The 13,678-nt window shown below is 35.3% G+C and overlaps 1 protein-coding gene across 2 annotated transcripts in view; it reads left to right on the top strand.

Moving 5' to 3' along the window:
* The window catches only part of ATP6V1B1 (ATPase H+ transporting V1 subunit B1), a 134,977-nt gene that overhangs the window by 61,277 nt on the left and 60,022 nt on the right, over nucleotides 1–13,678 (top strand). For both annotated transcript variants that reach the window (XM_077280356.1, XM_077280357.1), the window contains one exon: nucleotides 4,506–4,561. In XM_077280356.1, the coding sequence (XP_077136471.1) occupies nucleotides 4,506–4,561 (56 nt within the window). The remainder of the gene's footprint in view (nucleotides 1–4,505; nucleotides 4,562–13,678) is intronic.

Raw genomic sequence — 13,678 nt, forward strand, 5'->3', positions numbered from 1 at the left:
GTCAAGATGGGGCACAGAGTACATTAATGAGGAAAAGGAACTTTATAGAATTTACCAAATGGCTGCAATGAAACAAAGAGGGAAAAATGTAAAGGGGTCTGAATACTTTCCACTGTATCTATCTATCATCTATCTATTATCTATCTATTATCTATATATCTATATATTATCTATCTATCTATCTATCTATCTATCTATCTATCTATCTATCTATCTATCTATCTCTCTATTATCTATTATCTATCTATTATCTATCTATCTATTATCTATCTATCTATCTATCTATCTATCTATCTATCTATTATCTATCTATTATCTATCTATTATCTATTATCTATCTATTATCTATCTAGTATCTATCTATCTATCTATCTATCTATCTATCTATCTATCTATTATCTATCTATTATCTATCTATTATCTATCTATCTATCTATATCTATTATCTATCTATCTATCTATCTATCTATCTATCTATCTATTATCTATCTATTATCTATCTATCTATCTATTATCTATTATCTATCTATCTATCTAGTATCTATCTATCTATCTATCTATCTATCTATTATCTATCTATCTATTATCTATCTATCTATTATCTATCTATCTATATCTATTATCTATCTATCTATCTATCTATCTATCTATCTATTATCTATCTATTATCTATCTATCTATCTATCTATCTATCTATCTATCTATCTATATCTATCTAGGTGGAGACACATTTCTTCAGCGAGGCAAGTTGTGTCTCCCCCATTCTCCGTGTGGTGAGTCCCCAGCTAATGGGGGATGTTCTCACCCTTATGGGTTTCTCCCGGCCCTTCTAATATCTCATGTTAATGGGAATCCTCTGTGAAACTTGCTTGTAAATGAGTCTCATATCTACGGTGCGATTTGATTTTATTAGCAATATATTTATTGAACAATATTTGTGTCATTATATCAAAGTGCTGCTATATTAAACCTCTATGTGCTGTATATTTAGTTTCTCTGTTTATATCTATAAAGATGTTGTAGCTTATCAGTCATTACATGAATATATTGTAGCGCTGAGGTTTCGTTCCTTTGTAACATGCTGTTTACTTGGATCTTTTTGCCTTTACCTAAGAGAGTGGGACAAGTCATGAAAATGATTATCAAGATTGTACTACACCGGTTCTATCATTACCGATTGATGTCTGAATGCAGATTTGTCATTGCCTTCGCTATGTATATGTCTGCGCTGCACTTCATGAATAATCCCTGTATCACTGCCTGCACTGTATCCGTGTCAATTAGAATGTAGATACATGCTCTTACAATGATGATTAATGTCAATGATTATAATCAGGTTCACTCTTTATATACCTGGTACCTTCACATGGTCACTGCTCGAGAAACGTCACCTTCTGGGCTGATGAAATACAGGAGCTCCTCTTCACTACACACGGTGCGCTGCCTCCAATTCTTCTGGATTTTATCTATCTATCTATCTATCTATCTATCTATCTATCTATCTATTATCTATTATCTACTATCTATCTATAATCTATCTATCTATTATCTATCTGTTATGTATCTATCTATTATCTATTATCTATTATCTACTATCTATCTATAATCTATCTATTATCTATCTGTTATCTATCTATCTATTATCTATTATCTATCTATCTATTATCTATCTGTTATCTATCTATCTATTATCTATCTATCTATCTATTATCTATCTATCTATCTATCTATTATCTATTATCTATCTATTATCCATCTATCTATCTATCTATATCTATTATCTATCTATTATCTATCTATCTATTATCTATCTATTATCTATTATCTATCTATCTATCTATTATCTATCTATCTATTATCTATCTATTATCTATCTATTATCCATCTATCTATCTATTATCTATCTATCTATCTATCTATCTATCTATCTATCTATCTATCATCTATCTATTATCTATCTATCTATCTCTCTATTATCTATCTCTCTATCTATCTATCTATCTATCTATCTATCTATCTATCTATCTATCTATCTATCTATCTATCATCTATCTATTATCTATCTATCTATCTATCTCTCTATTATCTATCTATTATCTATCTATCATCTATCTATTATCTATCTATCTATCTATCTATCTATCATCTATCTATCTCTCTATCTATCTATCTATCTATTATCTATCTATCTATCTATCTATCTATCTCTCTCTCTATCTATCTATTATCTATCTATCTATTATCTATCTATTATCTCTCTCTCTCTCTCTCTCTCTCTCCATCCCTTTCTCTTCCCCCTTCTTGCACCATATGTCCGGCAGTGACGGGGTGAAGTCGGACTTGAGCCTCCTCCTTTGTCAGCACATGGAGGTTCTTCTCTGCTCCACCAGACGGGCGTTAATGGGGCATTATTCTCCCGGCTAATGGTGATTATATGTGACAGGAACTGTGAAATTTGGGTGGGTGTGAGCATCGGGTCAGGTTGAAAGACTTTTTTTTTCTTTACAGAATTGGCAATCACTCACAACAGCTTTTTATTTTACCTTCCTTAAAAAAGCCGCAGCCCACCCACACACTCCATCTTTCCAAGGAATAAAGCAGAACATTTTTTTCCTTTTTATATTACCCAACCCGATCATCAATTACTAGAATTCACTCTTCTCTATTTGATGTTTTGTATCACAAAATTGTGTTGTTTTTATTATTGAGGTATAGAATTATTTAGCAAGAAATGTCATTTTCTCCACACAATGAGCCGGAGAAACAAGAGAACAAACCACCGAGAAAAAAGAAAAGGAGAAGACGAGAAAGAAGAAAAAACAAACAAGAAACAAGAGGAGGACAAACAACCAAAAAGCTGAAAGGGAAAAACAAACCAAGAAAGAAGAAAAAGAAAAGAAAAAGACGAGAAAGAATAAGAAACAAACAACCAAGAAACAAGCGGAGGACAAGCAACCGGAAAAGCGGAAAGGGAAAAACAAACCAAGAAAAAAGAAAAAGAAAAACAACTGAGTAAAAAGACGAGAAAGAAGAAGAAACAATCAATCTAGAAATAAAGGGGACAAACAACCGAGAAAGAAGAAAAGGAAACACAATTTGAGAAAAAAGAAAAAGAATAAGAGAAAATGTAAAGAGAAGAAAGACAAAATACCCAAAAACAGAGAAACAGGAGAAGAACAAACATTCGAGAAAGAAGAAAAGGGAGAAACAACCCGAGAAAGAAAGTGGATAAAAAAATTAGAAAGAAAAAAGTAAAAACAACCAAGAAAGAAGAAAAGGAAAAGAACTGAGAAAGAAAAGAATAAAAAGAATCAAGACAAGAATGAAAAACAACCGAGAAAAAAAGAAAAACAAAAACAATCAAGAATGAAGAAAGGGAAAAACAACCTACAAAAATGAAAATGAAAATCAATCGAGAACAGAGAAAAAAACGAACAAACAAGAAATAAGAGAAGGAGAAACAACAGAGAAAGAAGTTAAGGAAAAGCAAACAGATGAAAAAGACAAAGAAAGTAGAAAAAGAAAAACTAATCAAGAAAAAAGTGGAGAAGTAACTGAGAAAAAAAGGAAAAACAATTGAGAAGCGAAAAGATGAAAAACCAATCAAGCAACGAAAAGAAGAAAAAACAATTGAGGACAAAATGGGAAAAGCTATCAAAAAAAGAAAATAATGGAAAACAACCAAGGAAAAATAAAAGGATAAACAATTGAGAAATAAAAAAAAACAAAAAACAACAAAAGAAAAAGAACATACGACCATGAAAAAAGGAAAAACATCCCAGAAAGAAGAAAAGGACAAACAGCCAAGAAAGAAAAATGGACCAAAACTTCTAAGATTTTACAATGTTCCCGTCCTGTGTTCTCAGCCTCAGCAGAATTATTCTTTTTCTCTATAAAACGTTTTTCCATATCTCCCCTGAGAGGTTCTGTGACTTTCTGGTATAATTGGTTTACATGCTATTTTGTTTGTAAGACCTCCGCTTGCTGTCAGTGAAGGTTTAGAGGCTGCAGATACAATTGGACAATGCTGGGGAGCCTGGACTCCTGACTGATACATTGTAGCAAACTCCCTGCGACACTTCCGCCGCTGCTGGTCTTTAGCTCGCGGAGCATTGTCTGCACCGGATGCATTTCTAACCACTTTCCCTTTAAGAGCAAAACTAGATCCGTCCGAGGCTCTAAATAGAAAGAAAAGCAAAGTAACATCCTAATAGTGGCAGCGACCGTCACCTGTGGGCCGCTCAGTTCTGCAGTTTGCACCTTTTTCTATAATTGTTGGTGTTTTTCATTTTCTTCCTTTAATTTCTTCCTGATGTTTTCAAATTCTATTGGAAATAAAACAAATAATAAAATCAATTTGAAATCAGGATGTGCTGTAAATATATAGAAATATAGTGCAGATAAAGGTCCCCTGTGTGACTGAGGTTCTCCAGAGGACACAGGGGGTGAAGCGTCATAGGAAATCTCCGCACACAAGTCTGACCATTATTATTATTTATCTCCAGGCTACCGGACGGTGTGTGGTGTGAACGGGCCCCTGGTGGTGCTGGATAATGTGAAGGTATGGAGACGATGGGGATGTGGGGAGTGATGGAGAACGTAGAGAGATAATACAGAGATAGGTAGGTAGATAGATAATACATAGATAATAGATAGAGATAGATAGAGATAGATAGAGATAGATAGATAATAGATAATAGATAGATAGATAGATAATAGATAGATAGATAGATAGATAGATAGATAGATAGATAATAGATAGATAGATAATACATAGATAATAGATAGATAGATAGATAGATAGATAGATAGATAGATAGATAGATAGATAGATAGATAATAGATAGATAGATAGATTGATAGATAGATAGATGGATAGATAATAGATAGATAGATAATACATAGATAATAGATAGATAGATAGATAGATAGATAGATAGATAATAGATAGATAATAGATAGATAGATAGATAGATAATAGATAGATAATACATAGATAATAGATAGATAGATAATAGATAGATAGATGGATAGATAATAGATAGATAGATAATACATAGATAATACATAGATAATAGATAGATAGATAATAGATAGATAGATAGATAGATAGATAATAGATAGATAGATAGATAGATAGATAGATAGATAGATGGATAGATAATAGATAGATAATAGATAGATAGATAATAGATAGATAGAGATAGATAGATATATAATAGATAGATAATAGATAGATGATAGATAGATAATAGATAGATAATAGATAGATAGATAGATAGATAGATAGATAGATAATACATAGATAATAGATAGATAATAGATAGATAGATAGATAGATAACAGATAGATAGATAGATAGATAGATAGATAGATAGATAGATAGATAGATAATAGATAGATAATACATAGATAATAGATAGATAGATAATAGATAGATAGATAGAGATAGATAGAGATAGATAGATAGAGATAGATAATAGATAGATAGATAATAGATAGATAGAGATAGATAGATAATAGATAGATAATAGATAGATAGATAATAGATAGATAGATAATAGATAGATAATACATAGATAATAGATAGATAGATAATAGATAGATAGATAGATAGATAATAGATAGATAATACATAGATAATAGATAGATAGATAATAGATAGATAGATAGATGGATAGATAATAAATAGATGGATAATACATAGATAATAGATAGATAATAGATAGAGATAGATAGATAGAGATAGATAATAGATAGATAGATAATAGATAGATAGATAATATATAGATAATACATAGATAATAGATAGATAGATAATAGATGGATAGATAATAGATAGATAATACATAGATAATAGATAGATAGATAGATAGATAGATAGATAGATAATAGATAGATAGATAGATAGATAGATAGATAGATAGATGGATAGATAATAGATAGATAGATAATACATAGATAATAGATAGATAGATAATAGATAGATATATAGATAATAGATAGATAGATAGATAGATAATAGATAGATAGATAATAGATAGATAGATAGACATAGATAGATAGATAATAGATAGATGATAGATAGATAGATAATAGATAGATAGATAATAGATAGATAGATAATACATAGATAATAGATAGATAATAGATAGATAGATAGATAGATAGATGGATATATAATAGATAGATAATAGATAGATAGAGATAGATAGATAGATAATACATAGATAATAGATAGATGATAGATAGATAGATAATAGATAGATAGATAGATAGATAATAGATAGATAGATAGATAATAGATAGATAGATAATAGATAGATAATAGATAGATAATAGATAGATAATAGATAGATAGATAGATAGATAGATAGATAGATAGATGATAGATAGATAATAGATAGATGATAGATAGATAGATAGATAGATAGATAGATAGATAGATAGATAGATAGATGATAGATAGATAATAGATAGATAGATAGATAGATAGATAGATGATAGATAGATAATAGATAGATAGATAGATAATAGATAGATAGATAGATAGATAGATAATAGATAGATAGATAATAGATAGATGATAGATAGATAGATAATAGATAGATAACAGATAGATAATAGATAGATAATAGATAGATAATAGACACATAATAGAAAGATAGATGATAGATAGATAGATAAATAATAGATAATAGAGAGATATATAGATGATAGATAGATAATAGATGGATAATAGATAATAGATAGATAATCTATATATATATATATATAATCGCCAGTTGGGACTTCCGGCCGCTGTCCCTGAATCCCATAAGGCAGTGTGACAGTGTCACTTGCGCAGGCGCAGTTCGTGGCCGCTGCTCATGTCAGCACCACTAAGCATATACAGATGTTAATTTCACCACACTATTTTTAGTAGATAGATAAGATAATACATAGATAATAGTTACTATTACAGTCATGAAGCACCAATATACTTTGTATAGATGAGTGGCAAATACCAACTCTCTCTAGGCACTCCTCAGGTGCCCTTCTGGGACTACTCCAAACCAATACATAAACAAAAACACGGAGAAAAAATGTCCACTTCAACATATTTAGAGAACAATATACAAAAGGTTTATTAAGTAATCAATCATATACAAATACAAATATGTAGAATACAAAACATGGGTGTATTGTCAATACCGCCATATAGCAGGAGACACATAGGAGGAAATGCGGCAATGACCAAGTCAGGGGGGGAGTTCACATATTACACCTTTTGGGTGGCAGCGTCAGCTCAAAAAGTAAAGAAAACGTACGACCAGATACAATCACTACGTCTAAATCACATGGCAAAATAGCCCAAAGTACAGGATCATATCTTCATAAGTACATATAGTTGCTGCTTACCCATTATGGATCAGGTGTGTTCTCCCCACCTCACTCGGTCCCCCCGGACGCGCGTTTCGCGTGGCTTTTTCAACAGGGTGTAGATAGATAATAGATAGATAGATAATATATTAATAGATAGATAATAGATAAAGGAAACAAAAACGGAAAAGCAGACTGGCGCTACAAAGAGTCTGAAGCCGCTGATATCACGACAAGCACGCTGCCGACTATGTCAGAATCACAAAGATCATAATAAGGGAGGTCTAGATATCGCACTACAGTTCTCGGCCAATATTAGAACAATTATTATCCCAAAAAGCCCCTCGTAGTTAAATGTCTCCGCAGCGCTCCTTGTTTGTAGCACAATGAACACCCAATAGAGGCTGTCACTTATCGGGCGCTGCCAATGTAATGTGTGCGGGTTATATCCCACTGTATACTGCTGCTATAATGTCTAATATGATGGCACCGCTAGTATATCCTCACCATGTCAGCAGGATATCAGGAACAACACCGAGTTCTTACCCAGCTCGCGATTCTAAGGTGTCCGGTTCTTGTAAATTCTTTCAAAAGTGCGGGTGGTACGCTGGTAATAGTATTTGACACTCCGGTGTCTATTCAAAGAGATAGAGAGATAATAAATAATAGATAATAGATAAATAATAGATAGATAATAGATAAATAATAGATAAATAATAGATAGATAATAGATTAATAATAGATAAATAATAGATAAATAATAGATAAATAATAGATAAATAATAGATAGATAATAGATAAATAATAGATAAGTAATAGATAGATAATAGATAAATAATAGATAAATAATAGATAGATAATAGATAAATAATAGATAAATAATAGATAAATAATAGATTAATAATAGATAAATAATAGATAAATAATAGATAGATATAGATAAATAATAGATAAGTAATAGATAGATAATAGATAAATAATTAAATAATAGATAAATAATAGATAGATAATAGATAAATAATAGATAAATAATAGATAGATAATAGATAAATAATAGATAAATAATAGATAGATAATAGATAAATAATAGATAAATAATAGATAGATAATAGATAAATAATAGATAAATAATAGATAGATAATAGATAAATAATAGATAAATAATAGATAGATAATAGATAAATAATAGATAGATAATAGATAAATAATAGATAGATAATAGATAAATAATAGATAAATAATAGATAGATAATAGATAAATAATAGATAAATAATAGATAGATAATAGATAAATAATAGATAAATAATAGATAGATAATAGATAAATAATAGATAAATAATAGATAGATAATAGATAAATAATAGATAGATAATAGATAAATAATAGATAAATAATAGATAGATAATAGATAAATAATAGATAAATAATAGATAGATAATAGATAAATAATAGATAGATAATAGATAAATAATAGATAGATAATAGATAGATAATAAATAGATAATAGATAGATAGATGAAAGATATAGCTATCTACCAATAAATCTATAGTGATTTGCCCCCCTTGACATTTTTCGTGTTTTGCTACCTCATAACCTGAAATTTCGGTGAACCTCCATCCCACTCAAATCACTGATGGTCTGAAACAGGTTTTGCTAAAGAATAAAAAAAAAAAATGTGACAAAACCAGCTCACCTACTAGGCATTTGCTAAACAATATCCCTGCATTTCGCATCATCCATCTTTCACTTGACTCGACCATTTTCTGTTTCCCTGCTGCTGAAAACATCCCCACAGCACGATGCTGCCACCACGTTTCACTGTGGGGATGGTGTTCTTGGGATGATGAGCTGTGTTGGTTTGACGTCAGACTTAGTGTTTACCTTAGTGGCCAAAAAGTTTGATATTGTTCTCATCTGACCACAGCACCTTCCTCCATACATTTGGGAAGTTTCCCACATGTCTTTTAGCAAACTCAAAATGAGTTTTACAATATTTGTGTGTAAGTAAAGGCTTTTTTCTGCCCACTCTTCAGTAAGGGCCATTTCTATGGAGTGTACGGCTTGTTGTGGTCATATAGACAGATACTCCAGTTTCTGCTTGGGAACTCTGCAGCACCTTCAGGGTTACCTTTGGTCTCTGTGCTGCCTCTATGATTAATGCCCTACTTGCCGGGCTTAACATTTTTTGGAGGCCTTCCCTTGGCAGGTTTGTGGTGGTACCATGTTCTTTCCATTTGGTGGTAAACCCAACCCTGACTTGTACTTCTGAACAACTTTGTCCCTGACTTGCTTGGAGATCTCCTTGGTCTTCGTGGTGTTGTTTGGAGATCTCCTAGGTCTTCATAGTGGTGTTTGGAGATCTCCTTGGTCTTCATGGTGGTGTTTGGAGATCTCCTTGGTCTTTGTGGTGTTGTATGAAGATCTCCTTGGTCTTCATTGTGTTGTTTGGAGATCTCCTTGGTCTTTGTGGTGTTGTATGAAGATCTCCTTGGTCTTCATGGTGTTGTTTGGAGATCTAAGTCTTGATGGTGTTGGTTGGAGATCTCCTTGGTCTTCATGGTGGTGTTTGGAGCTCTCCTTGGTCTTCATGGCGTTGTTTGGAGATCTCCTTGGTCTTTATGGTGTTGTTTGGAGATCTCCTCGATCTTCATGGTGTTGTTTGGAGCTCTCCTTGGTCTTCATGGCGTTGTTTGGAGATCTCCTTGGTCTTCATGGTGTTGTTTGGTTAGTGGTGCCTCTTGTTGTGTTGCAGCCTCTGTTTTATTTCAGATAAGGTAAAGCTTATAGACTGACAGACATGGGACACTTAGATTGCACACAGGGGGACGTCCTGTCACTAAGCATGGGACTTTTAAAGGGAATTGCTTGCACCAGAAATTTTTAGGGGCTTCATAGCAAAAGGGGTGAATAGATATGCACATGACAATTATTAATTATTTAATCCCATAAATTTAATCTATGTCTTTATTTTTCTCACTTCACCAGTTTACACTATTTCGTGCTGATGCATCACACACAAATCAGATTAAAAATACAGGTCCTTCTCAAAAAATTAGCATATAGTGTTAAATTTCATTATTTACCATAATGTAATGATTACAATTAAACTTTCATATACTATAGATTCATTATCCACCAACTGAAATTTGTCAGGTCTTTTATTGTTTTAATACTGATGATTTTGGCCTACAACTCCTGATAACCCAAAAAACCTGTCTCAATAAATTAGCATATTTCAACCGTCCAATCAAATAAAAGTGTTTTTTAATAACAAAGAAAAAAACCATCAAATAATAATGTTCAGTTATGCACTCAATACTTGGTCGGGAATCCTTTGGCAGAAATGACTGCTTCAATGCGGCGTGGCATGGAGGCAATCAGCCTGTGACACTGCTGAGATGTTATGGAGGCCCAGGATGCTTCAATAGCGGCCTTAAGCTCATCCAGAGTGTTGGGTCTTGCGTCTCTCAACTTTCTCTTCACAATATCCCACAGATTCTCTATGGGGTTCAGGTCAGGAGAGTTGGCAGGCCAATTGAGCACAGTAATACCATGGTCAGTAAACCATTTACCAGTGGTTTTGGCACTGTGAGCAGGTGCCAGGAAGCATGAAGTGCTCCAAAATCTCCTGATAGCTAGCTGCATTGACCCTGCCCTTGATGAAACACAGTGGACCAACACCAGCAGCTGACATGGCACCCCACACCATCACTGACTGGGTACTTGACACTGGACTTCAGGCATTTTGGCATTTCCTTCTCCCCAGTCTTCCTCCAGACTCTGGCACCTTGATTTCCGAATGACATGCAAAATTTGCTTTCATCAGAAAAAAGTACTTGGGACCACTAAGCAACAGTCCAGTGCTGCTTCTCTGTAGCCCAGGTCAGGCGCTTCTGCCGCTGTTTACCTGGGGAATGCGGCACCTGTAGCCCATTTCCTGCACACGCCTGTGCACGGTGGCTCTGGATGTTTCCACACCAGACTCAGTCCACTGCTTCCTCAGGTTCCCCAAGGTCTGGAATCGGTCCTTCTCCACAATCTTCCTCAGGGTCCGGTCACCTCTTCTCGTTGTACAGCGTTTTCTGCCACATTGTTTCCTTCCAACAGACTTACCATTGAGGTGCCTTGATACAGCACTCTGGGAACAGCCTATTTGTTGAGAAATTTCTTTCTGGGTCTTAAGGCCCCGGCACACATAGCGATTTACCAACGATCACGACCAGCGATACGACCTGGCCGTGATCGTTGGTAAGTCGCTGTGTGGTCGCTGGGGAGCTGTCACACAGACCGCTCTCTCCAGCGACCAACGATCAGGGGAACGACTTCGGCATCGTTGAAACTGTCTTCAACGATGCCAAAGTCCCCCTGCAGCACCCGGGTAAACATCGGGTTACTAAGCGCAGGGCCGCGCTTAGTAACCTGATGTTTACCCTGGTTACCAAAAAAAACAAACCATACATACTCACCATCTGATGTCCGTCAGGTCCCTTGCCGTCTGCTTCCTGCTCTGACAGTGCCGCCGTGCAGTGAGAGCAGAGCGCAGCGGTGACGTCACCGCTGCGCTCTGCTCTCACTGTACGGCCGGATCTCAGTCAGAGCAGGAAGCAGACGGCAAGGGACCTGACGGACATCAGATGGTGAGTATGTACGGTTTGTTTTTTTTGGTAACCAGGGTAAACATCAGGTTACTAAGCGCGGCCCTGCGCTTAGTAACCCGATGTTTACCCTGGTTACCAGTGAAGACATCGCTGGATCCGTGTCACACACACCGATTCAGCGATGTCAGCGGGACCTCAACGACCAAAAAAAGGTCCAGGCCATTCCGACACGACCAGCGATCTCACAGCAGGGGCCTGATCGCTGCTACGTGTCACACATAGCGAGATCGCTACTGAGGTCGCTGTTGCGTCACAAAACTTGTGACTCAGCAGCGATCTCGCTATGTGAGACGGGGCCTTTACCCTCTTGCTTGAGGGTGTCAATGATGGCCTTCTTGACATCTGTCAGGTCGCTAGTCTTACCCATGATGGGGGTTTTGAGTAATGAACCAGGCAGGGAGTTTTTAAAAGCCTCAGGTATCTTTTGCATGTGTTTAGAGTTAATTAGTTGATTCAGAAGATTAGGGTAATAGGTCGTTTAGAGAACCTTTTCTTGATATGCTAATTTATTGAGACAGGTTTTTTGGGTTATCAGGAGTTGTAGGCCAAAATCATCAGTATTAAAACAATAAAAGACCTGACAAATTTCAGTTGGTGGATAATGAATCTATAATATATGAAAGTTTAATTGTAATCATTACATTATGGTAAATAATGAAATTTTACACTATATGCTAATTTTTTGAGAAGGACCTGTATATTTACACACAGGTTATAATGTAACAAAACAGGTAAAAATCCAAGGGGGTGAATACTTTATTCTGGACGTTACACAAAAAAATTGCAACATTTTGATGAGTTTTCCCTGAGAATTCTGTTTGGTGAGCGGGGATTGTTCCTCCTGTGGATTGTTCAGAGCTCCCGGCGATGTTCCGATTCCGGCCCTGACCTGTGCGGATCAGTAACACGGCGGCCATATTACTGTATGGGATTTCACACAAATACATGGAGCTGAGCATCGCTTCCTCCCCATTCATTGCCGCGCGGCCTGTCCGGCGGGGGCTGCACTGTCTCCTCCATTGCTTACAGTGTACACAGTGACTGCCGTCAGCGCACAGAATTCGCACCCTTGGGTGGGTGACATTGGGGTCACTTTCCCTGGGTCAGGGTAGGGCGAGTGCTTCTGTATAGTAAACAGCACAAGCAGCAGCACAAGCAGCCTGTTATGGGGAACACAAGCCCTGCGGCAGCCGAGGAAGCGCTGTGTACACTCATCACAATGATGGAGGTGAGCGCCAGGGCCGGGCGTGTCACCGGGAGCAAAGGTGGGTCTGCAGCTCTGTAAGCAGGGGGCATCGTCCCTCCATGTATGCAGGGAGCATACATACACTACAGTATACAGCACACACAACATACAACACACATACAGTACAGTATACACTACACATACAGCACATACAACACACAGAACACACAAAACAGATACAGAATACATAGAGAATACATCCAGCACACAATCAGAAAACATACAGAACACATACAGCACACATACAGCACACATAGAGAACACATACAGATTACACATACAGTTCATATACAGCACACAAGCAGAAAACATACAGCACACATACAGAACACATACAGAACACACACAGCAGACATACAGCACACATACAGAACACACACACAGCACACAAGCAGAACACATAGAGAACA

Source organism: Ranitomeya variabilis, chromosome 1 (genome assembly GCF_051348905.1).
Source record: "Ranitomeya variabilis isolate aRanVar5 chromosome 1, aRanVar5.hap1, whole genome shotgun sequence".
In the NCBI taxonomy this organism is placed as follows: Eukaryota; Metazoa; Chordata; class Amphibia; order Anura; family Dendrobatidae; genus Ranitomeya; species Ranitomeya variabilis.